The 27,698-nt window shown below is 41.2% G+C and overlaps 1 protein-coding gene across 1 annotated transcript; it reads left to right on the top strand.

The window, feature by feature from the left end:
- Positions 1–663: 663 nt before the first annotated feature.
- LOC308079227 (anoctamin-6-like) lies at positions 664–24,559 on the top strand (the record flags this gene model as incomplete). Its single annotated transcript, XM_080420603.1, has 18 exons — positions 664–1,029; positions 3,273–3,341; positions 5,363–5,629; positions 6,376–6,477; positions 7,102–7,241; positions 10,327–10,461; positions 11,572–11,677; positions 12,065–12,125; positions 13,476–13,660; positions 15,206–15,286; positions 15,425–15,671; positions 17,429–17,598; positions 19,102–19,199; positions 19,434–19,627; positions 19,750–19,955; positions 22,557–22,756; positions 23,712–23,814; positions 24,103–24,559. The coding sequence occupies 18 exons, from the start codon at positions 664–666 to the stop codon at positions 24,274–24,276; spliced, it is 2,904 nt and encodes a 967-aa protein (XP_080276729.1). The 3' UTR covers positions 24,277–24,559.
- Between the last annotated feature and the right edge of the window lie 3,139 nt (positions 24,560–27,698).

The following is a 27,698-nucleotide window of genomic DNA, read 5'->3' as shown; positions in this document are numbered from 1 at the left end:
TGTCTATACGAACACAATTGACCCGTGTTCGGGGGAGCCGGGCAGGGAGGGTGATATCACTGCATGTATTCCTACGGGCTGGGGCGGCACCTGTCAGCAGGGAGTGTTGGGGGGAGAAGTAAGACAAAGGCTGTAAAGTCTTGGCCGTTAGCTCATTTTATTTTCTTTTGTTTATTTTCTTTGTGTAATTCTTATTTTTTGTGTATTCTGTCCTATGTTTGTACAGCACTTTGTGACTCGTGTCTATAAACGTGCTATATAAATACAGTTATGTTATTATTATTATTGTGTACAATAGCATATTTTTTTGGTACTTTTTGAATGAATATTTTAAGTTTTTCAGAAAACTTAGGTCAGGATTTAGAAGCCGTTTTTAGAATCGGCTTCAGGTCTGAATGGGTTAAAAGTGGAATATAAGATTTAAGATTCAAAATTTCTTATTGTTGCATTATATATGAGAACACAAGAGTAACATTCTTTGGTTTTGGTTCCTTAACATTGTAGCAGCAATAACATAACTAAGAATAGCAGCAACAGAATGTAAAGAAAAAGTATGTACGCATATTCATCATCATATTAATCATATTTCCAATAGAATGCAGTTTACATTCTTACAACTGTGTTATTAATATGTCAGCCAGCAACAGTTAATAAACAGGAAGAATGGGGGTGACAGAGTGTTTGTTGACCCTGCCCTCTTCTCTCTGGTGTCTTCAGTATAAAAACACCCAAACATTACACAGGACAGAGCTGTCCTTCTTCTCACTCAACACCATGGAGGGACAGGACAATGAGCTTGAGGATCTGAACTGTTATATTAACTATGACAACTATGACAAAGAAAAGTACAAAGAATACTACGACAAAAACCTGGTTGAGGTTGAGGACGAGGACGACCATAACTCGCTGGTCTTCAAGGTCCAGAAAGACAAGGGCAAAGACGAGAAAGACAAGAAGGACATCGATTTCGTCCTGGTCTACGAGGAGTCAGAGGACTCAGGGGAGTCAACGGAAATAACGAAGAAAAGGGTGAGAATTTGTGGTAGCTATCTATCTGCCAACAATAAAAAAACGGTGTTTCAAGTGTCATTAGCCAGGGTGTTTCTTTAACATGACAGACAAAGACGGATGATGATTCATAGGTGCCTGGAAAACAAAACCTCAACGCAGCATATTTTTGTTCTCAATATGTTTACAATTGAGCTCATTGTCTCCACCAGAGACTATGTTTTGCACCCTGTCTGTCTGTCCGTCCGTCCGTCCGTCCGTGTGTGTGTGTGTGTGTGTGTGTGTGTCTTTTTGATTGTTTTATTTCTTTACTTAGATTTAGATGGGAGATAGTAGAGAGAGACAGGAAAAGTATGACAGAGAGAGGGGAGACATGCAAGAGAAGACATGACAGTCAGATTCAAACCCAGGTCCTCACGACTCACAAGGAGCCTATGGTCATTGGCCAGGGCATTAACTGACTATGCCACTATTTTGTCACACTTCTTTTTAAAGAATGCTTAATTTCATTTTGATACCAACATACATGTGGATGTACAGTTACAGTATGTACTCACTCAATACACATACAGTACATACAAACACATCACGTTTGGTATGGTTGAAGAGAAGGTAAAAAAGAAAATTAAATCACACCTCATGCTCTTTTATACTGTACATTTAAACAGACAGATGAGGATCCTGAAACCATCATTTATAATTGATGACCTCTTGGGGACCCATTGATGATGTTTAAAGGGGAACAAAACTGCTCCTTTCTTTTTATTAAATGAGATTCCAGGATATGAAACATTATAGGGCATGGGGTGGGCAACTTTGATGATGGAGAGGGCCACTATATTTCCACACTCACTCCAGAGGGCCACATTGCATATACTGTCAAGCCATTCTATGTCACACAAAAGTTGCAGAAATAGCAGATACAAGCTCAAAACGCATCGCAGTGTGGCGCGTTTTGAGCTTGTAGATCTGCTTTTTTTTTGCTATTTTTGAATTGGAATCCTGAAAAGTACATTTTTAATTTAATTTCAAATGCATTTACTTTAATATACTACTTATAATAATTATAGTTAACTTCATGAACTTAAATACAAATACATTGGACATAAAAAATACAATAGAATTGTAATACTAGTCATTAAGCTACTATAATATAGACTGAAGAAATTAAAGTGGGTCATGTTTGCAATTGTAACAGCTGAAATCAATATATCAGTATTCCGATATTACCTGTGGGTCACATTAAGTGAAGGTGGGGGCCGCATGTGGCCCCCGAGCCCATGTATGTTATAGGGCATGGTCAGCCTTCAAGGTGGGTGGTGTGAGGTGAGGGGGAAGGGACTACTGTATGGAGGAAGATGCAAATTTTGATATCAAAGTTTAGAATCAGCAGCTGAATGTGTGAAATGAATAAAGACTGAGCAACTACATTGCATATTTACTGCCTAAAATATAAAGTATTGTGTATTGAAACTATTTCAAATATTCAAGTATAAATCGCTGCCAGAAACCAGAGTCCAGTCTCTGTATTTCTCTTTCCTCTCTGTGAACTCCTCAATTAGATTTGATCCCCGCTTCGAGGCAAAGCGCCGACGCACCGTTCTCTCGCTGAAGCAGGTTTACAACCTGCTTATTTACAACGGTGTCATTACAGCCTGGTTTCTCCTCACTACCAAAGTATGAAGAACCTGATATTATTGTTCCCTATCACAAGAAACAACCTGTATATCTGTTAACATTATATAGACTTGGCCCATTACTCATACCGTACATATTGAATCACACCCCAGCAGTGAACAGCCTGGACAGTAGTGATGAGCGGGTCGACCCGTAACCCGCGGCGCGGGTAGGTCGAGTCAGGATTTCAGAGGAAATTATGCGGGCTACGGGTGAGCAGGTCAGCCGCTCTCACACGCAAAAAAAAAAAAAAAAAACTATTTTGAACAACATGCTTGTTTATTCAGCCCATGACAATGTTGTGCTACTGTAGACATTTAAAGGGACTTTGGGTACTTAAAAGAGCGCTATATAATATATATATATATTCCCACCGCGGGTCGCGGGGCGGGTTGAGCCATAGATTTATATATGGGTTCGCGGGGCGGGTTGAGGCGGGTTGGGTTCCGTGGAGGGTTGGGGCGGGGCGGGTCACGAAAAAACCTGACCTGCACATCACTACTGGACAGTCATTTAATCCTAATATTCAGAGACAATGGCTCATTCAGACCACTTCCAATCCTGTGTGATCTCTTCTCCCTCCACAGGAGCACAGAGAGTCCTTTGAATACTGGCTGGTGGAGGAGTTCGAGATGGAGCTGCAGTACACAAAATCAGTAAGTTCACGGTGGCCTGAACAAACTGGCCATTTTTAAAATTAGGTTTAAGATAAGGTTTTAAAGATTGTCTAATTTGTTTTTTTCTAAATGTTCTTATCAAATGTCTGAATCAAAAGTGGTTTTCTGGTAGAGTAGTCTCGTTGAGAAACACGTTGAACCCTTCAGGTTATGTGCTCACAAATCCTGTAACTCTCAGTTCAATACACAATCTCAATGGAGTATTATTCCTTTGAGATCAATACGTGGTCTGGACTCAACAAAACAGTGGGCCAATTGAGCCAATTGATATTGGAAAAAAAGTCTTACAACATATTATCACAACAGAGTTGGTACAGTGATGGTACTTTCCCATCTTCATAACAATCCAGCAGTCATGTGTCCATTTGAGCTCTAAGCCTGCCATGCACACGTTTTTTCATCTAGTCCTCACTTGACCCGTCTCTTTTGCTCCACATGAAAGTAACCGTCACAGTGCTATGCACGTGTTAGCTGGCTAAAGATGACATGTGCACAGCCTCAGTGAACAATTTCTGAGTTACAAATGTGAGGCGCACTGGACAATGATTTGCCTCCTCTTTCCATCTCTCCCTATATGATTTGGCTTAAAGCACTCACACACCCAGGTCCCCCAAGCAAGTGCTGACATTTTTACTCCAGTTTTCTCCCCAATTTAGTCGTTATGCCAATTGATTCCTCCCCACACCCATTTATGTGCTGTCACTGCTGTTGTATCCTACTGTACTGTCTCACCTGCTAGTGAGGAGCCTCCACCGGGAGGACGTAGACTAGAGCCTTCGTCCTACTCCTCCCGCCCAACACTCCCTGCTGACAGGTGCTGCCCCAGCCCGTGGGATTACAAATATTACCCTCCCCACCCGGCTTCCCTCCCCTGAAACCTGGCCAATTGTGCTCGTATAGACGCTCGACAAACATTTTTCGGACCTTTGGGCTGTTGGAATAATAGGCCGTCAGACTAGTGGCGAGCCCCCCAACCCATTAGGTAGCATGAGAACAGCAAAAAAAAAAGAATATATACTGTGATACTGCGTGTATATATATATATATATATATATATATATATATATATATATATATGTGTATGTGTATGTGTATGTGTATGTGTATGTGTATGTGTATGTGTATGTGCATGTGCATGTATATGTATGTATCTATATATTTATATATATATATATATATATATATATATATATATATATATATATATATATATATATATATATATATATATATATAATATATATATACATATATACACATGTATATATACACTTATGTATCTACTATTTTTTGTGCACAACACCCTTGTATAAAATGCATCAATTAGATATACTGTAAAAGGAACATACTGTAGAAAGCATAGAAAGCATGGAAAGAAAGTTGAATGACCTTACTTTACCAGTCAGGGCCAACGCGAGACAATGTTGCGCCCCAGGAAAAATTGTCAGAAAGCCTGATGACCATAAGCCTAATATCTACCCCAGCCAAAGGGGAATTCCCCTTTTGGCTAGTGGATAAGATGCTGGCTTTGAGACCCGGGTTAGATTCTAGGGCGTTACAGTGGCCCTTTTTGCCACAAATCATGAACACAGCATCTGATTGCCTTGAAATGTTGCATGCACTTTGCCAGCATGCAGGCCAATGAAGAACTTCCACTCCATAATTTTCAAATCAACCTCATGTTTACGTCATGTTTTGGCCTATAACTCTTGAACCGAAGGTCGTAAAATCTGTTTTTACCCTAGTAAAACTGTCCTACAAGATAGACAGACAACAAAAGGAGAGATAAAGAATACCTTTTGTTTTCAAAATTAAGGAGGTGGTTTATTTCTGTATTTTTATAGTGATAAAAGTACAGTATAACACAGCAATCTCCTCTCCATTCATTTGTTGTCAGTCTTCGAACATGGCGGCATGTCCATTCATGTTCATGTTTTGAAATTAACATTATGTTATTATTAGAAATCACTAATCATCTTTATCATCCTATTTTTCTTCAGGTAAAATCAGACAAACTGATTTATGTGAAGATCCACTTGCCGCAGGGCGTGCTGGAAGAGTGTGCAGAATGGCTCTACATGAAGATGCCCCTCAAACAAAGCAAGGCCCCCCCCAAAAAGGATCAGCAAGAAGAACAAAGTCTTCTTCTCTGTAAGCCCAGAAATAATGCTGTCAGACCTTTCACCGCCGCCTTCAAGATGAAGCAGAGGGAAAACTTCGAAGTGAACTTCGAAGTGAAGTTCACAACGTCACAGAGGATCAGGATGGTAAAGTCCAAATTGGTTCAGATAATTTTTGTTTGGAATAAAGTATGAGAAGAAACAAAATATGTACAGCTCTGTGGCAATTTTGCCAGAAGAGACATTTCCAGTTAATCCCACCTAAACTTAAACTGATGCTAAACTTACTTACAGTTTTACAACATAAACAAGATGAGGCATAATAATAGTATGGCGTCCATGCGGAACTCGGCCTTCATGTGGCCAGTCATCTCCATATTTGGACAAAGGTTTCAGCCAAATTTGAAGCCATTGACTTATTATAAATATTTCAAAAAAGGATGAAACATATTAAAAAATAGGCACTATTTCCTTGGTCTACTAGCAGCATGCACAAGACATTTAGAACTGATCGTTGTAGCAGTTTGCGAGATTAGCCCCGGACTCACAGACGGACAGACAGTCAGACAGTCCTGTTTCTAAGCGACTCACCTCCTAAGGAGCCAGCTTCTTTTTTTTTAAATAGTTGATAATAAACATGAATAACAGTTTAATAATAATGTATAAATATGGAATAAGTTCAAGTTCATGTCTTTTATTGTTATGTTATTTTGCTTGGGACAGGAGAAACTGAAACAAACTTAGATTATAATACACTACATATATACAGTGAATTATAGTACGAGGCAGTAATGGGTATTTAATCATTAAACAACACTGAAAAACAATGAAGAAAATAGACATAACATTAATATTTAGCGAGCTAATCTGAATTCATTTTTGATGTGTTGTAGGCTTACTTCCTCCTCACCCACGCCCCTTATGCAGAAGGACTGTTTGGCATCAAGAGGTTACTGGCCGATGGAGTGTACAAGGCTGCCTATCCTCTTCATGATGTGAGTGAATCTGGTGACTCATGTTTCATTCAATTATACACATGCCATTTTCTTCTTATTATGTAAGTGTTGTTGTTTGTGGCCGTCAAGTAAGTTGATGATGCTGTCAAGTACTTTAACACCCACCACTGGCCTTGCTATAGCTGACCAGGGATACAATCTGTCCTGAGCTTCAGTTATACTTTGAGGGACAATTGTGCTAGAATTATATTTCATATTGTCATTATGGTTGTTTATCTAGTACATTATGTTGTTCATCTTTGTGCCTTATGATATGATATATTTTGTACCTTGTAAGAGCCAAGATAACATACTTCTCCCCATGATGTTCAATTAGCATAATCATCACCACCTTGAATATTGTCTCTGACCCCTCTTCTTCATCAATTTCTGATTGATCAAGAATGCCACGACAACTTCCTATGTCTGAATTTTCTATAGATTGCCTCCATCTGTTATTTTAGTTTTTATTTGATTTTGTTTGCATGAGGAATGTTTGTGTTTTATGAATGTTTCAAAAGTTTGTGGGCCTTTGGTAGGCAACAGGGCCTGGCGGACAACTGCGCTATTTTATAGTTAATCATTTGTTTATGTGTTGCTGTGTTTGCTGTTTATCTAACTCAGTCTAGCCTCATCAAGCCAAACAAGAATCAAGAGGGAAATGAAAAGGACAAGGGAGACAGACTTCTACTCTACCAAGATTGGGCTCACCCCAAAAACTTCTTCAAAGGCTTCTATGAGAGGCAACCACTTTATCGCATAAGGTAATGGAGTCTCTTTTCCCTTCCACAGAAGCTCCAGTCACACCAGAATCTAGGGCACCAAGAGCATTTCTGCCAAGCAATTTGATCGGTTAAAGCTGTGGTTTCTATGGCAGCTCGTACCTTGTAACTGTGCGTGTGAGCTCACTTGATAAACACTGCTAAACATTTTGTATATAGCCTCATTTATGAATGTACCCCCAGTGCAGCTTTATGGTGATGGTGAACCTATTCAGTCATTTGAATGCCTTAAAAATTGAAAGATAAATTGACACAGCATAGCAATGAATGCACATTTGAGTTCATAGTTATTGTAATGACTAGAACTTCGGCCGCGCTGTGCGCAGCCTCAGCTCTATCGCCCGCGCCCACATAGCACCCGCGCCCACACAGCGATCTGTGCGCCCGCCCTGCACCCCTCCTCCTCCCCCAATGTGCAGTATTGAGAGCCCTGACGTCACAACATTTGGAGTGATGGCCACTGCACTCTGGTTGGTTGGAATACACCTAGGGCCCAGGTACAGCTGAGATGAGAGAGGAGATGTGTATGTTAGACACAATATGACTCTGAGCAGGCATCACAGTGTTTAAATTGCATCTGGTGAAGAAGAGACTTTATTTTCCTATGTAGGTAGTATTGTGTAAATACTGTATGCTTTATTGCGACATTACATTACATTACAGTCATTTAGCAGACGCTTTTATCCAAAGCGACGATGACACACACACACACACACACACACACACACACACACACACACACACACACACACACACACACACACACACACACACACACACACACACACACACACACACACACACGATCCGATGGATGTGGGAGGGCTATTTTTTTTGTTTTCATAGAGCTGGTGGCGTAGTTGTCTCACGCAATGTGGCAACCTGGTCTGACTTATAGGTGTTTGTACGTGTTTTCATTAGAGCTGGGTTCTTATGTGTGTAGCAAAATCAGTGTAAATGTCCAGTAATGTGCAACTACTACCACTGCTTTTGCATTTGAAACGTTAAATTTCTCTAAATATTATAAGTGTCAGGACAGCCTAATACAAATATAATGTATGTAAAGGCTAGTTAGGCTACTATAGGCTACAGTGAAGTGGGACTGAATGATAGATTTTTTTTTTTTTTGACTGTCTTGGTGATTATCTGGCACAGTAGTTGTGAATTAACAAAGTGGACATTTAGACTGAATGTTTCCTTTCCGTTGGCCGTCAACAGCACAGTAGTCTGTGCCTTGACTTCAGTGCACTGACTCTCTCCCCCCCGCCCCCCCCCCCCTTGTGCTTCAAATACACGGCAAAAGGCTGTGCGTGGTTTCTGCGGAGGGTGTTATGCAGGAATGTGTGACCCTGTACAATCTGGTCAAAATGGCCACTGTTTGTGTGTTTTTCGACACACACACACACACACACACACACACACACACACACAGTTTCTTGGCGTTGCGTGTGCGTTCGCTCTGCATAGTTTTTCTGCGTGCCATGGCTGCGTGCAAAGTTTTGTGTAGTGTGTCTCTCTCTCTCTGTCCCCCTCTCTGTCTGTCTGTCTCTCTGTCCCTACCTCACTCGCGGCTGTGACCGCTGTAGAGGAAAACTTTCGTGTTGTCTCTTTGTGTCTCTGTCCCTCTCCCCATGTCCATGTGTGTCTTTCTGAAGCTTGTAGATCTGTTGTCCAAAAGATGGTGTGGCTTTCTCTCCCTCACTCGCTCGCGGTTGTGACCATAGATATATATAAAGGCTAGATGGCTCAAGGGGACGGCGCAAGCGTAGCTCAACCGCGGCCATCTTGAAACAGTCATTCATAACATTATGTCTATGGTGCATATACTTTGAAATAACCATAGCGTGCTCAATTTTCATCCGATTTTCAAACGGTTTGGTGTGTTGTAAACACCAAAGATGTAGTTATGATACTGCATACTTATAATTATAATCATGTTTTTTTATTTTTTATTTTATTTTATAATTTTATAATTTTATTACATCTTTGGTGTTTACAAAACACCAAACCGTTTGAAAATCAGATGAAAATTGAGCATGCTATGGTTATTTTAAAGTATATGCACCATAGACATAATGTTATGAATGACTGTTTCAAGATGGCCGCCATGTGGCAACGTCGTACTCCATTGGCCAGCAGCGCGGGTGAGTCATCTAGCCTTTATATATATCTATGGTTGTGACCTCTGCGCTGTGTAGATGGCCTGTGTGCTCTGCAGGGGGAGGGGCTGCTGGCAGTACATCTGATCTACAAGGCAACAGCGTGTCGACGCGCGAAGCGTTGTTAGCTTGTAGATCTGAGGGCGGGGGGGAGGGGGTGAGCTGCATAGACCAAGGCAGCGCTTGTTTCTGTGTGCTCTGCAGGGGAACGAAGGTGCTGAGGTTTTGTGGCAGATGATGATGATTGGCTGTTAAAAGAACCCTCCGGAAGTAAATTGCAGCTGGCGAAGTGATTTGCATAAGTATTGGGGCATAATGCGTTTCATATAATTGTACATCCTGCAAGTACAGTAACGGTATGGGAAGCAGGTATGCTGGGAGGCAGAATATTGAGGAATTTTTGTGAAAAGTTTGGAGTTAGTTGGGCCATGGGTCTGCTTGGATACCCTCCACATGCAATCATTTAGTCTCCATGAGTTTGCTTGTCAATTATAGTGGGAGGATGTCTATCTTACAGGACATATAAAGTTCTTACAAATGGAATGAACCGACTCTGTGAATTCTCTTTGTTGTGTATCAGACAATAGTATTTATTCTCCGTTCTTTCCAACGGTATCAACATAACATCTGACGTGCTTCCGCATACAGTATGTCACCCAAGACATGCGCACTCTAAACTAACTAAGTGATAAGACTGTCTTATTAACTTCATTCATTACAGTTATAGTATCTATTTACAAAACCTAAATCAGTATTTGGCTGAAATCTCTGTAAGAGAAACAACTGAATTACCTTCAGCTTTCTCCCAGTTCCAGCAGCATTAACCCAGCAACATAATGCTGTTTATTTCCTTTTCCTTTCAGAAATTGACACACATTTTTTCAAATTTCATTTAATCTTGTTCACAGGAATTATTTCGGGGAGAAGATCGCCATATATTTTGCCTGGTTGGGATTCTACACAAGGATGCTGTTCATCGCTTCCATCGCAGGCATTGGCTGTTTCGTTTATGGATGGAATATCCGGGGAAGAACCACTTGGATGTGCGTCAATATGAATCATATTATAGTAATCTCACATCACCATTTCAGAATTTTCTAACTATAAGCCATAATAATATCTCATAGCATCTACCTATATAAAGGAGAAAGCTACTTCCGCCGCTGACGCCACACCCACTCCATGCATTTGGACCTCTCGCCGCAGACGCCATACCCACAGCATTGATTTGGGCTAAACACAACAACTACATATGACATCTCACCACAACACCAGCCACAACGTGCGCGCTGAATTTACGGGTGGCGTAGGGTACTTCTCATTGCTCACTACACATTTGCCTCAACGGAACATAATTCATTCTACTCACCACATTACGACCACAACGGACGGGGAAACACTTTCGCACCGTTTACCGTGCGCACCACCGAACGCCGACGGCCTCAGCCGAAGCAACACGACGCGGCGGCCATTGAAATCTCTGCATCGCCACAACAACAACAACAGAAGCGCGTCCTTCGCTTCAACCCCCGCTCTTGCTTACCTTTTTGTTCGACCCACGCCGTTGCTTTCACTTTAGTCATGTCTCTATCACACCGCACTCACGGTAATATGTCCGTCATTCACGTGCCATGTACATCCCAAAGACAACCAACACCACACAGCCGATTTTGTAATCTCCCCACACCAACACACGACTCGGCATCTGGGTTGCCACGTTGCCAAAAGACAAGCAGATGTCAGTGTTGCCAGACGTGCGCCAGAAACAAGCAACCACCTTCATGAAAAAAGAAAAAAACAGCCGAAGGGGTCCGCCATGTTTCACGGGGGTCCCAGGGGGTCCCTCATCTTTTTTTTTGTTCATTCTTTTTTTTTTTTTACTTTTCTTTTGGAAATTTTTATCCCACGATTTTGGTACCCCAAACTAAGCGCGCCCTCACTAGAGCCCCGTGCGCGGCTAGCGGACCTCTAGTTAGTTATAAATGAATGCTGTTAAATCTTGACTTTGACAATAACTACATACTTTCTGCAGGGCTTACTACCACTTAACCGCTTACTACCACTTAACCGCTTCCTCTTGTGATTGGTCAATGTTTAACATCTTCCTCTTGTGATTGGACAGTTTTTAACGTTTCTCCTCTGTTATTTGACAGTAAAGAGGTGTGTGATCCAAAGATTGGCGGGACTATAGTGATGTGCCCACAGTGTGACAGAGAGTGTGGCTACTGGAAGTTAAGCAGCGCGTGTGAAGCCTCTAAAGTGAGTGAAACACTTACTACTAAAAACACATTTCAAGATGTTTCATGGGCTTGCTGAGGCAAGCACGCTAATGTTATCCTCACAATTTACTATCTCCAAATTATTCTCAGAATTCTTTGGCACCTATCCGGTGGAGCTGAAAATCTAGTTGAAAGTCGCCATGATGTTCATATGAACTGATCCATGTTCCTCTACACTATAACCCACTGTCATCACATCCCACTAATTAACTGCTTCAGCCACTTTTCTATAGCTTAACATTAGGTCACTCAGCATAATACACTCAGAAGGTGTTTCTCACAATATTTGAATATTTTAATGTTTTCTACATCTGAAATATAAAGATGTGTGTAAATGCTGTTGTTTTTATTGTTGTTTTTTCCCCAGATACTTTCTATATTTGATAACTTTGGGACCCTGTTGTTTGCTGGTTTCATGACAATCTGGGGTGAGACTCTTAAACTATAGACATTTTCAAGCTTTCATAATTTCAAAAGGTTTCCAGATTTCTATGTGATGACACAGATCTGCTGATCCATTATACCCACTGACCACAAACGTCTTATGGCAACATAACTGCTATGACTACAGGTAGCGCATTGTTAAAACTAGAAAAAGTGCTCCTCGGAGCACAGGTCTCCGCCAGGTCAGGCACGTTATTGTGGCCTCCTGGTGGCGCTATAATAGGCCAATGTGAAAAGGGTGCCATTTTTTTCTTTTCACAGCAATTGGACACTGGATTCATGATGTGAGGCATTTTGTTCCAAAAATGTGTTTTGCTAAATTAGAAGTGGCTGGTGGCGCTATAACAGGCCAATGTTAAAAGGGTGGCATTTGTTCCTCAACATAGTGTGAATGTGCGTGCAAGGCTTGACCACAATCGGATGCTGTGTTCATGATTTGCGGCATTTTGTTCAAAACAAGCCACTACTGCAAACTTTAGATGTGAATATGTGATGTGAAAATGTGAACAGAATATGAAAAATCAGACAGATCCGTCTTGATCACATGACTATAGTAATATTAAAAAAATAGTTTTAAATAAGTCGGCCTCCTGGTGGCGCTATAAAAGGCAGATGTGAAAAATACAGGGCAAAGGTTTTTCCTTGACCTCTACGGAGTGCACATACAAAGTTTTACACAGATTGGTGCAGTTCTAGGTAAAACACGAATCATCAATCAGCCTTTCGGCCTGGCGGAGACAATAACTGCCCACTGGTACATCCGGCTTTGACGAGTGTCTATACGAACACAATTGACCCGTGTTCGGGGGAGGGAAGCCGGGCAGGGAGGGTGATATCACTGCATGTATTCCTACGGGCTGGGGCGGCACCTGTCAGCAGGGAGTGTTGGGGGGGAGAAGTAGGACAAAGGCTGTAAAGTCTTGGCCGTGGGGGCTCCTCACTGGCAGGTGAGTCAGTAGCATACAACAGCAGTTACAACACACAAATGTGTGTGTGGAAGAATCAATTGGCATAACGACTAAATTGGGGAGAAAATGGGTAAAAAGCACAAATAAATTAAATAACTGCTGACTCATGGTTTTTGCATCATTTATCTTTGCTATTGTGATGTGACTGTGGCAGTATAAATACATTATACTTATAACTGACATAGAAGTGATGAACTTTCATCCGTTTAAAAGTTCTTTGGCCTCACAAAACACAATAACGTTACAACTCACCACTACAGACACATCATTGAAGCATATAGATGTATTTCCTTCCATCGTTGTTCCTCCTAATGTTATTTTTCTTGCAGATCAGTTTGATCTTGTCTTTCTTTTCCCTTGCTACAGTGACGTTGTTCCTGGAGTTATGGAAGCGTTACCAGGCGGAGCTTGAGTTTGAGTGGGACACCGTGGAGTTTCTGGAGCAGGAAGAACAGCCTCGTCCTGAATACTTGGAAAAGGCCAGTGACCATGACATCTCCAAATCTGACCGAAAAATGGCCGAAATGGAAAAAGCATATGACCATGATCATGTAAGATTTTTTTTGTTTCAAATCAGAAATTTGGTTGCTGCAGGGCGCAAAAATATAAAATACATAAACAATACATGCAAAAGAAAAACGCATTTTCAACATAATTGACACATTAAATGAATAAACTGACACGTAGTCTCATGAAATGTCAATAGCAGAAAATGAACAAGGGGTGACATGGGGTTGGAGTAGCCTGGTAAAGCCCATCCCTCCGGAAAATCTCATTTCCATTTGATTTCAGGAGTGAGTCTGGCATGAGGGCTTGTTTGGCATTTTTTCGCCGTCCACCAAGTGGACGAGCCTATCAGCGTCCTTAGCCTGGTAAAGCCCATTGTTCTGTGATTGACAGCGAAAGTTGGCCAATCAGGTGGCGAGTTTGAGTGAACCCGAATGGATCCGAGTGCAGTCGACCAAAATGGAACGGCAGCCATTGTTTTCTGTGCGCTGTTTTCGTCTCTCTTTTAAAACTTCAAAACCCTCTCTAACTTTTTTGATGCACGGAATTTACTTTTAAGATATCGTTCGGATAGAATTTAGTTGTTTAACTTCATATATGTGGTCAATTAATCATGACAGACCTATTTAAAAAAAAATATCAGAGAACCGGCAGGGGCGGGCAGTGACACGCATGTATCCGAATAAGGCAACCTATTTTGGGCATGGCCCTTTCAAAAGTCCCCCTGCGTTACGTTGCTCTCTGGTAGTGGTGGAATGATCTGCTGATTGCCTGAAGGGGAACGAACTGCTGATTGGCTGAAGGGGTTGTCAGTCAACGATATTACTCCCGCCCAGCTCCAGCTCCAGCCCACAGCCAAAAAGCCAAACAGGCCCCCATGCCAGACTCCTTCCTGAAATCAAATACAAATGAGATTTCCGGAGGGAGGAGTTTACCAGGCAAGGGTTGGAGGGTATCTATTACAAATGAGTTAGATTACAGGCCATGGGAACAATAATGAAATCTGATTTCTGCCTGAATATGTGCCACCTGGAGGAAGTGGGTTAACTCTCCTCATCGCTGAGCATGTTGTAATAAATAATAGTTGTTGTCCATGCAGTCAGAATGTTCAACAGTTTGCTCTTGTTCCTCACTATAAACAATGGCTAACATCGTTATTTCCACCAGGAGAGCACACACATCAACACATACTGTGGCATACCCATGTCATACCCATTTTATCCACACTACGTTTACTACAGTATATGCAAGTGCATGCATCCACCAACATACACGTTTTTTTAGGTTGTCACAATGCCTCACACCATCCCTGCAAAAGCAAAACACTTAAAATAAATTAAAATATTCAAAAGATGAGGTCACACTACGGTTACTATGCAACATTACACAGCCATGGGTAGGCCCCCTGGCAGAGATCTGTGCAACACGGAGCACCCCTTTCCAGTATTCCATGTCAAAGGTCTCTTGATCTTCATGTAGGCTCAAGTTAAGATACACTGCCAGTGTGTTAATATAAAAAAATATTAGGCTAATTTAAGGCAATATTATCAAAGCAGAGAACTGTAACGTAATTTTATTGTATGTTTCAGGAAAAAAAGGAAGAAATACATATTTCAGCCTGGCTTCGACGTGTTCGGGTTTCCTTAGGAACTGGGGCCATCCTGTTCATGGTGAGGTGTTATTTTATGCAAATCCTCTGTCAACTCATTAGGTTTCATCTTATTCACTGCCAGAGAATGTACCTGTACATATGTCCTCCTAGCACACAGCACCACATCACTTCCTCTTCTCTCTTGCTCCTCCTTCAGGTGCTGTTGATCCTGGCGTCTGTAATGGGCATCGTCGTGTACCGTCTGGTCGTGTTCTTTGTTTTCTCGACTGAAACAAAACTGAGCAACTTCTTCAAGGGCTCCACGGCAATTTCAACCCAAGGGAAGCAGATAGCCCTGACGCCACAGATGACCACCTCCATCACCGCCTCCATCATCAGCTTCATCGTCATCACATTCCTCAACAAGGTCTACCAGAAGGTGGCAAAAGTGATGACAGACTTTGGTGAGGCAGGGCTTTTGCCCGATCAAACGTGACCAGCTGCTTCTCTCTGTGAGCGTGTGTGTGTGTGTGTGTGTGTGTGTTAGCATTCATTTGTTGTTAGCACTTAGCACTCATTAGCATGCTCTGTAGCAAGCAAACATGGCTCAACTACTGCTGTCTTTGTCAACCAAAACGGTCGCGGAGGTTAGACTGTTGCCCAATGCCCAGTTTGCCCACTTAAATGAGCTTCTGAGGGGGAGAACATAGACTTCTTCTTCTTTTGTGTTTTCGGCAGGCTGTACACGGTGATGTGTAATGCTGCCCTCCACAGGCGATTAATATATCTCATTTGGTGAAAAAAAAAAAAATCCTTCCCTCAAGAGCTTATCAAGATCCTCTCCACTTATATCCTCCTCAGGTATCTCCTGGCTGCTTCCAATATCATCGCAATTCGTTCTGATTTCCCCCTCATTTGTCCATGCATATTGTTATTGTTATATTATTATTGCTATTGTGGCCCCTGGGGGCCCACGTGGCCCCTTGTGTGATTATTCTCATGGCAGTACCCTGAGCAGTGTTCGACTACAAACACAACCAGATGGCAATTAATTAATGATAGCACACACTTTGTCCATTGTGTTTGTCACCAGAAATGGCAAAATAAGATAATTATGTCAAAGCACATCAGAGATTGATGAAAAATAAACCAGGGAGAATGGTAAAATGCTCAAGTGCTGTATACAGTGCTTCAGGGGTTCTACCTGCCTTGTTGCTAGGCAGAGTGAGAGTACTGAGTGGGTGGTGTCTAGCGTTCAGAACTCAGAGGGAATTAATTGGTATTGCCGTTTTTAGCTTTAAACACCAGTCAGATAAAGCATTTACATTATTTTCTTTTATCTAGTCTGAGCACTTTCTGTAATACCAAGGAGTTTGCTTCTCAACTCCGCTTTGATTTCTACTTCTAACTTCTAAGCATTGACTGTGAACCAAAACGAGTGCTCCAAAGCTAAAGTTACACTGAGACAGGATTACATTGCAGTGCATTGTTTTAAGCGATCACAGTACCTCTATATTCCAAACAAACCGACTAATCCGGTGTAGAGTCCACCTACTATATCAGATAGTTTATTACATACATACATGCACACACTGTTTCCATATTTGCTTTGACCAAGAAAGCAAACCTGTAAAGAAAATGTATTACAGTCTAATCGCTTAACAGCTCACTTTGCCAATCAAAAAATAACAACACACAACTAATGGTTAAATAAACATGATATAAAACAAAAGGATTGGACTGAGGTGATCATCAAAACGTGTTTGTGTTTTGATTGATTGATTGAATACTTTATTAGAGGGAAATGCAGACAACACGAGTACAATCATACACTTGGTCTAAAAGGAAAACCCAAAAAGGTCCTGAGGACTTGTTTCCATTGAGATCCTGTGTTTCTAGCGCACACTTCAAATCAGGTACGGTTAAATTGTCTGTCTGTCTGTCGTCTGTTGTAGATATGGATGTGTCCAAAGGTGGAAGAACAGATTTCTCTCACATAAGCCCATTTCAGTAGCTAATGCTGTGTAGCCTATCAGGTTTGTGGTCAAGAAGACTTTGTGCCTAATTTTCTTATGGATGGTAGAAAAGGGGTCTATTGACCATAATAAAACGTGAACCCAAAGCCATACAGGTCTTGGGTTTGGTCATGGTTTTGTTTACAGAAAATAGCAAAAGAGGTCAATCTCACACCCTCTTTCACTGATCTAACCCCTGAAAACAGAGATCCCTCGGACCAAGACGGATTACGAGAACAGTCTGAGCATGAAGATGTTCCTGTTTCAGTTTGTTAACTACTACTCCTCCTGTTTCTACATTGCCTTCGTCAAGGGGAAGGTGGTTGGCTACCCAGGACGGCCTGTTTATATCCTGGGAAAGTTCCGGAATGAGGAGGTACAATTTGTCATTTGTTTTTAGTTGCTCCTATCAAACTCTGTAGCTGGAAGAAACACCTCCTGGTTGACAGAGATTGTGATTTCCTCATGGGGGCCTGCTTTTAAAAAAAAGAAAAGCTCCCCATATAGTCCATGCCCATTATGCCCAACTAGATTTTCTGCCATTTGGCAAGTCACTAGACATTTTCAGTGGAATCATGTGATAAAAAAAGCAGACTTTTCATACTCCATACAGATTGGCTACAATTGGCCCCCAAAGTTTGTGGGAGGGGCCTTTAAAAGAAAGACTTGTCTGATCAACCCGTTATTTGAATCACATATTAAGGAGCCTCCAAACAACAACTTGTTGAACCAACCTGATTTGTTTTGGACAAGAACACATGACCTGATCGACCCCAAATATGAATTACATATTGAGGAGGCACTATACAACACAAAGCCAAAAGCGATTTCACAAAAAACAAAAAAAGTAATTGAAGACAAAGACAGATGTTTGGGAAGGGTTAATGGGATCATGTGATATTATCCTCCAATTGTGTGTTGTAGATGCTATAACTGACAGCTAACTATTGTTAACGTTAGCACCATTAGTGGCCGGATAGTTTGATATCATTATCGGCCAATTAACAGGCCAATTCACGTTTTGCCCTATAAATCGTGAACCATAAGCTGTACAATAAATTAATTTTTCTGTGGACTCCTTGGTCATGACACAACTTCCCACATAGGCCACACCCCTTTCCTCCTGACAAGATTTTCTGCCATTCGTGTTGTTTTCAAAACACACTTTATGCTACTTGTCATACATATTTTGTCCAAAGCTCAGATCTCTGTGGTCACGTGATCGTGATGTATCTGTCAGCTTTTGTATCTGTATCTGTCACAACTCGCAGCGTCCGATTGCCATGAAACTTTGCACACAAACTGCCAGTAGGCCAAGGAAGAACCTCCACCCCTTTTTTAAATTGGCTAGATGGTGGCACTATAACAGCTGCTTCACATTTTGGCCTATAACTCTTGAATCGTATGTCGCACAATCAAAATCCCTTTTTCCTGGATTCCTTGGATCATGAACTCCACAAATAGGCCTCAGCCATTTGTGCCAGAGTAGATTTTCTGAAATTCCACGTTTCCTTCAAAACACATTTTGCAACTACTCCAACAAATATTGTCCAAACTCACACAAATCAGTACATTATCTTTGGAGTCACATTTTGCAGATTCCATTCCAATTTGGTATGACTGCCTTCCAAATTTGATGGGCCTGGGAAGGCAAAAATGTTGTACCCCCTGCAGCTTCCAGGTCATCACGGCTGCAACCCACGACTTACTACTGGGTAGGCCACCTGGCGGAGATACACACTCCAGAGTGTGCCAATTTCTTGTGTTTGTTTGTTTGTTTCTGTCTGTCTTTCTTTCTATCTTTCTTTCTTTCTAAGAAGGAAATAAGTATAGAAAGTTCTATTGGCTGTAACGGTTGCTGTGTATCTTGGTGTTGCAGTGTGACCCTGCGGGCTGTCTGATGGAGTTGACCATCCAGATGGGTGTCGTCATGGGTGGGCTTGTCGTCTTGAACAACATCCAGGAGATCCTGCTACCGTACGTATTGTAACTAAAAGCACAATGAAACTGCTTTTGGCCAAGTAATGAATTACTAATGTACATGAAGCATTATGCTTTGTGTGTCATTAGTCAACACTGCAGCCTATAGGGAGAAACTTTAATCAATATATCTCTGTGAATGAATATTCTGTTCATTTTCCTTGTTACCACTTCGTTACCTCTCATTCTACCCTTTCTGTCCATTTTCCTGGTACTATTATGTTCTGTCAGACTCCTCAGTAAGTGGAAGAAGAACTTCGGTAAGAAGAACTTCCGTAAGAAGAAGAAGAACGTCGGTACTACCGCTACCGACGAGGAGAATCCACCTGAGAAGATTCCCCCTGAGAAGATTCCCCGCTGGGAACAAGACTACGAGCTGCTGCCATTCCCAGAAGAGGGACTGTTGGAGGAATACCTTGAGATGGGTGTGTATGTGTGTGTGTGCGTGCGTGCATGCATGCATGCATGTGTGCGTGTGTGTATATCTTGGATACAGTTATCTAGAGCTGACTCTTCACTTCTCATCTCATGTCATGTCATCTCCTAGTGATCCAGTTTGGCTTTGTGACTCTGTTCGTGGCCTCCTTCCCCTTGGCTCCGGTCCTGGCTCTGGTCAACAACCTGTTAGAAATCCGGATCGATGCCTGGAAGATCACCACCCACTGGTACCGCATGGTACCAGAGAAGGCCCAGAACATTGGAACCTGGCTACCCATATTACAGACTATCGCCCTAATGGCTGTGGTAACAAATGTGAGTATTGACAAACTACTTAAACTCTCATACAAAACAATGTAACAACCCAGCTCAGATTTTTATTGTAATCCATCCATTTATAGCACACTGCCCTTCACTACTAAAGGTCCTTACACACCGGCGAATATGCAAATATACGCAAAATTCGGACTCGTTCCGAATAATAAAAAGACGCTTTTTCGCTTCGCGAAACTGATGTGGACGCTTGCATTGACTTTATCAGGTTTTAAAAAAAAACGTATTTATTCGCATGAAGAATTCGCCCCGGTGTGTAAGGACCTTAAGACTTACAAAAAAACTTGTGTGGGTGCAAAAAAGGGACAAATGTTGCACATGGGACATTGATGAATATGCTGTAAAGAGCAGCGATGTATACAATTCCAGAGCTATTGGGATAGAAGAGTTGCGTCAATGAGGGGTCTGAAAGGCCACGTTTGTGGCCCGATGGAGTGAAGGTAGATGGCTATTGTGGTGGATAAAATTCATATAACAGTCATTGTGGTATTGATTAATTGAATGTATTAGTAAGAGGCAACAATCATCACCTGTTCTTCCCTGTCAAACTCCTCTCCCTGACAAAGTCTTTTAGAAACATTCGACTCATGCAAACCTATTTCAAACATACCGACTCTGTGTGAGTCAGTTATAGAATAAAGCCTCTGTAAGGAGTGACCATCTGTTGTTACCTCATGTGTACTTCTCCTGACTGTATAGATGTCTGTAAGCAGGGGCGGACTTACCGTTGGGCTAGGGTGGGCTGCAGCCCACGGGCCTCCAACTGGGGGGGCCTCCGATTTTTGGGTAAAAAAAAATAATAATAATAATAATAATATATATATATATATATATATATATATATATATAATTATTTTTTATGATCAAATTGTTTTTTTCTAACCCTAAAACCGAAATAAAGAAACCAAAAACGGAAAAAAAACTAACCCAATCCGCCCAAAACCGCAAAAAAGAATCGCGCGCGCGGGGGGTCCCCATGCGGACCCCATGCGGACCCCCCGCATGGGGGCCTCGAAAATTACTCTAGCCCATGGGCCTCAACTCCTATAAATCCGGCACTGTCTGTAAGAGATTGGTGTTGGGGAGTGATGGGGGAAGCTCTGGAGGGAGACACTAGTCTCTCTCTGTTGTGATGAGATCTACAAATAAAACATGGAGTTTGGTTCCTGACAACTGGGTCCTGCATCTTCCTGATCTGTTTAACTTACATAAAGTAACATGTAAAAGCTGCCATTACTATACTATGCACAATGCTGCTGCGAGCCATGGAGTCGATAGGCAGGAGTGGGTTTGGTGTGGCGGCCGCCAGTGTTGCTATGCTCATTTGGGAAGTGCTTGCACTGTATTTTAATGGCGTGACGCGCACGTCGCTTAACACCTACACTATAGGTCACACAATGGACAATTGATATGCATATAGGCTAATTCCTATATTAATGTACCTGGCGTGAGTCGGGAGCCTTTGTAAACTTTGTTGAAGTGTGAATTGAAAGTAGTTTTAAATCTATGCGTGTGCCTGCGCGTGCTCCTGGTCAAATAGGTTCCGACACGCCGTGCAAGGCCGTCCAGTGAGCATTGCACCCCTGGCGGCTGCCGACCGGGCACCCTAGCTCAAGGGTTCTAAAACTTTCTTATACCACGACCCCATATTAGGGTTTTTTTTTGCCGATAAAAAAAGGCATATTTTTTGGTTGCCACTGCGCGACCCCAACGGCCCCTTCCCGCGACCCCACTTTGGGTCGCGACCCATAGTTTGAGAACCGCTGCCCTAGCTGGCCAAAATATGGGCCAAAAATGTAATATGAATGTAAACTGTACAATTTCTGAGAAAACAGGAAAAAAAGTAGTTCAAAGAGCAGAACAAATGACAAAAAATGTGCCAAGTTTGGAGCCAACTGGACATGGTGTGCTCCGCTGGTGTGCTGGTGTGCCGCTGCCACAGCCAGAACCAAACTACGCATACGCTGAATGTACATTTCACACAGCTGCCTGTCTATTCACATTTGGGAAACCAAACCCAAGTAATATTGTTAATTTAATTATAGGCCTATAATTAATGTTTATTTGGATAGCCATTGTGCAGGACTTGCAAAACACGAATAATTTTGAATGGGAATAGAAAATGTATTTATCAACTAGGTGTATCTTATTGTTTTATATTTATGTTACCTATATACAGTATTGCGTATTTTCAACTTTACCCACCTTTTAAAGTGGTAAAGAAAGATTTTATATTTCCATTAATGAGATTAGTATTTTAGGTTGTATATGTCCCGAGCAGGACAGCGAAATGACCGTTAATTTCTCAAATAAAACCGCCCTGTGACCCCTGTCATTCATATTATAAAAACAAATAATAATATGGCTATAGCCACCAAAGCCCCCGTGCAGCTCCGCCCCTGCACTAAACCCACACTCACTAACATAAAGGACCTTTTCACCTTGTACAGTGCAACGTGCACACAAGATCTGCATTTTAACACTTTAACCATCCACATGATATTGTGATTTTTTTTTCATACAAGCCTTTGTCATACAACATTTACAGTATAGACTCCTGTTTTCTGTCTCCCTCTCACTCAGGGAATGATCATTGCCTTCACATCAGACATGGTTCCTCGTCTTGTGTACTACTGGGCTTTTTCCGTCTCTCCGTACGGAAAACACAGTAACCACACCATGCAGGGATACGTCCAAAACTCCCTGTCTGTGTTTGACATAAGTGACTTCACTGTTCGGAGCAGACCCTCAAACACAACAGGCATACTTGACAACACTTGCAGGTACAGAGCAGAATTCTGTCTCATTTAGCTCTGTGGGTTGAGACACACGCTATGAAACAACTGGTGACTGTATTATAGAAATATTTAGTTCCATTCGGGTGAAGTTTTAGATCATTTATTAGGAAGATTTCAGCAGAGCAAACAGCATACAGATCAGACAGAGCTCTGGCCTCCTGGCCAGACCTTGGGCCCCGTAGGGCAGAAGCCTCTCAAACACCCATCTCACATAGTTCTTATAGTAGACCATTTACCAAAGATGCTATTCTAAATGGTCATACAAGGTACACAAATACAAATAGCAATGACCATGTATAGTATCACAGGACAAATGATATGCTGACACAGAGAATAGCATGGAGGATTCCGCTCCGCTGTTCGATTGACAGCTGTAGCTGAGTTAGATTTAGCACATTCATGTGAAGAGTGGTTGACTAAAGACCCCTGCTGTGAGTTTAAACCTCCTCGGTTCAAATAGAGTTAGATAGTACAGAAATGATAGAAGAACAGGTTGGCATTCTAAAATATCCATTACAACTGGTAGATTGACATTGTACATTTATCAGTCTCATATTCACTGTTCATAGTCTGTACAGCATATATCCCTTGGCAATAGATCTATATTCATCCATATATGCACTGGTGAAAGATTGTACATTTATACTTATATTTATTGATAGAATGTGTATACATTAAATCAGTAAGACCCAGTGCAAATGTCTTTTGTTTGACTCTAAGTCTATTTACTTCTATTGTATCTATCTTCCTCTCTCTTCTCTTACCTCTCTATCCTGTCTTTCACGCTTACTGCTGCTATGACACCTGAATTTCAATAATTATCTCATCTCATCTAATTTCATCTCATCTCATCACATGTACATACATGTGCTCTTGAAGCCACCAGTTTCTTCCTAGCTTCTTTGTTTTTTGTGTAACAAACAATGTTGTCCCTTGTCAGGTACAGAGATTTCCGCGCACCACCGGGAGTAGGGCAGTATGAGTACGATATCAAATACTGGCATGTAATTGCTGCCAGATTGGCTTTTATTGTTATTTTGGAGGTGAGTAACCAATGCCACCATTATTTTTCAGTCAAAATAATCAGTATTATAAACAGTTTGTTTATTTTATCATCATCTATAACTAATTTACATTATGAATACATAATTTAAATACTGCAATTAAACAATGTATTTTATTGCATGTTTAGCATATATATGTAGCCTATCTGTCTGCCCTCCTGCCTGCCTACTGTAGTGCTACCACCTTATTCATACCTTATACTATTATACTTATACCTTATTTATGTATTATTCTATGTCTGTCTGTTCCACAACATCCCTCTACAGCACATCGCCTTCCTAACAGAGTTTGTCCTGTCCTACGCGATCCCAGATGTGCCCAAGGCCGTCAAGAAGTTCATCAAATCAGAGCAGCAGATAACACAGAATGTCCTTCACAAGGCCGAACTCGACAAGAGCAAGAAGGAGAGGAAGGAAAAGAAGAAGCCGCAAGTTGCTTAGTGAAACATAAAGAACATGTAGCACTGCTACAGTAGCACAGTATTATATAGCTCTGGTTCATTAGCGTGAGGAGTTCTCCTAATTATGCAACTCTTTTTTTCTTCTTTTTTTATATAAATATTTTGATTAGGGAGACATTACAAGTGCAATAGATACAGAAGTACAGGAGTACATTTGTATCCCCTTTTTGTGCTTTTTTCCCTTACATGTGGAAAAAAAGAGATGTGATTAATAAAATAAAAATAAATAAAAGAAAGAAATAACAACACAATAAGCAAGCAACTATGCGACTCTTTGGGCATTTTTTCTATTCCGCCGGTAATTTTCCAGGCAAATTAATTCTAATATTTTGATTGTGTTGTCTTGAAAATTATTTTATATGCTTCTTTACAATCTTCTATCTCTCTTAAATATATTCATTCTTTGGCAAATTGATATTTTACAAAGAGTATTATGTATTTTCTACACATCTATTATTATTATTTTTTTCCTGTGGAATGCTTAATGTAATGTACCTTGATGATTCTGGCAGGGGCCCTCATACAAGGTCATTTCGATTATGCATGCTCCTCATGGTATCACAACACCACCAAGGCCTTAAAAACAAGGCTCCAGACATCCCAAAACAAACTAGTAAGGCTACTTCTTGGCCTCAATCACAAAACCCATCCAACCCCTGCTCATTTTGCTAGGATTGGATGGCTTAGGGTTGAGGACAGAGTACAGCAACTTACAATGGGCCTGGTCTACAAGATACGCCACAACATTGGGATCCCCCCGTATTTGTCAAAATTCTTCCAAAACGTAAATGAAGTCCACGATCATAACACCAGAGGCAGCTCTACTGATCATGTTCATTTGGCTCAAAAAAGGGAATGAACTCGTTCTCATGCTATTCAACAAAAATGTGGAATGCCCTACCAAAAGGAGTAAAGGAGTGTAAAACCCTACTCACTTTCAAAACTGCCCTAAGGAAACACCTTCAGGGGGCTGCAATTCGGAAAAGATGTTTTCATGCGAGTAATATACGTTTTTTTTCAAACCTTATAAAGTCAATGCAAGCTTCCACATCTGTTTCGCGGAGCGAAAAAGCGTCTTTTCTTTATTCGGACCGAGTCCGAATTTTGCGTATATTCGCATAATCGCCGGTGTGTAATGACCTTTAACGTAACCCCCCCCCCCACCAACACCCCCCCCCCCACCCTCCCCGAACTTGTCTTTCTTTTTCCTCTCATATTTTTTATTTTTCATACCAGTAACCTGTAAGCTGATTGTATGACGTTCTGTATAGTAGTGTGTATATCTGTCTGTCTCTTATATGTCATCATGATTTGTGTGCGTGAGGATCTCATTTTAAACAAGCTCAGTGCTTTATGAGCCTTCCAGTTTAGTAGACCTTGTATTGTGAATTTGTACTTCCATGTACTGTTGTTCTCATGTCTTACATCAATCAATCAATCAATCAATCAATCAATCAATCAATCAATCAATCAATCAATCAATCAATCAATCAATCAATCAATCAAAGCAGTGGTTCTCAAGCTGTGTAATTTCAAGAACCCCCATAACATTTGGAACCCCCTGAAGGAACCCTGAGGTTCCCTGGACCCCACTTTGAGAACCACTGTCTCATCTTAATTAATTTCCCAAAACCTGCTAGTTGTCTATAAGAGTTTTAATTTCTCCATGTAAGATATATTCCCAACTATAACATTTTCTTTCAATCATATTTTAGTGTATTTCTTTGAGTTCTGGTGAAATCTGTTTTCTAATTTGTCTTTCGCTAATAAAACAAAATTTCTAAAAAATAAAATAATTGCGTCATTATTCTGTACATAGGCCTACTGCATAATCTATTGAGTCCATCTACTAGATTTTTGAAAACAGGTTTGTAAAGTCAAGCTCTTAACCACTATCCTTCAAAGACTAAAATATTTTAATTTTGCACCATTATCATTTTTGAAATAATTTGTTATGTTAGGTGTATGTAACTAAACTCTTGTAAGTATGGATGCATGCCAGTTTGCAGTGCATATTTAGGGGACAATGGGCCCCTGGTCATCAACTATGCGTCCATGCCCAGGGGGGCATTGTCCCATGTCCATTGTATAACAAGACACATGTTTTCACGTCTGCAACCATACATTCATTAACCACTTTCAACCTGCGGTCCCCATTTTGGGCATGTCATTATATAGGCGAAGAAATAAATATATTTTTGGGCTTGCTGCCTAGATGTGTGCTATGTTGATTATTGGTTTACTTCCCTTTACTGGAAGCACATTTTGTATAAATGTGGTGTGCTTCCAGTAAACAGTATGGCACCTCACAGGGTGTGGTGGGTGTGATGTGATGGTGACTATGCCACTTTGTGGTGGTGCTCCATCTTGCATGTGCACAATTTCTATACTCATTATAATTTAATGACAATGTATATTTTGTAGTCTTTCCTGAAAAAGAATGATAAAGGCATAATGATATAATATCTGCAAAAAAAAGGACATCCCCTGAGTTTTACAAGAGGTAGGCCCCTATAAACTGCTCAAAATAGTTTATGTTCATGAAAGGAACTTGTCCCAGTCCCGGTTAAGGCCTAACATTAAAGGGGCATACACTCAAGTGGTATAGATTATGTTGTATGATTGAGGGGCCCCCTACACAAATATGTGTATAAGAACACATCAATGAGGTCTCCATGAAGACCCCCATTGATGGCATAAACGGCTTCTAATGTTGTTTTGAACTTTCTTTATTGTTATTTCCCCCCAAAGAGCTGAAGGGCCCATATTACAGGACTACAGGCCTGACATTAGTCATAGCACACGTTGATGTGCTTAAAAGTGCTGTGTGTATGGTTCCTATTTGTGTGATTGCATTATGTGTCTATACACATGTATTTACATGGACATACTGAATACTGTATGTAGGTAGATCTGTGTGCAGTCTTAACCCATTTAGACCTGAGGCCGGTTCTAAAAATACCTTCTAAATCCTGACCCAAGTTTTCTGAAACACTTCAAATATGCATTCAAAAATTACAACAAATGTATGTTGCTATATACTGTACATAGCAACAAGAACCCCAAAAGGGGTTTCCGTCCTGAAAGGTGTAGTTACAAATAGGGGTTCCTGCCCAACCTTAACCAGTGTGTAGGATACTGAGGTGTGTGTGAGGGGTGTGTAGTATGTGCATACTGTAGTGTTACTGTATGTTCTTTGTTGCAAGTGGTTTACTTCCCTTTACTGAAAGCACATTTCGCCTAAATGTGCTGCACTTGTCAACGTGTCAGCACAAGTGTGTGACACCCTGTGTGTGATGGGTGTGGTGTGATGGCAAAAATGCCACTTGGTGTGAAACAGTGCTCGATTTTGCATGTGTGTAGTTTCTATACTAATTATAATCCGATGACAATGTGTATTTT

This window comes from Gymnoscopelus braueri (genome assembly GCF_963280865.1).
Source record: "Gymnoscopelus braueri genome assembly, chromosome: 23".
NCBI classification, from domain to species: Eukaryota; Metazoa; Chordata; class Actinopteri; order Myctophiformes; family Myctophidae; genus Gymnoscopelus; species Gymnoscopelus braueri.
This window is presented reverse-complemented; position numbering and strand designations above follow the sequence as displayed.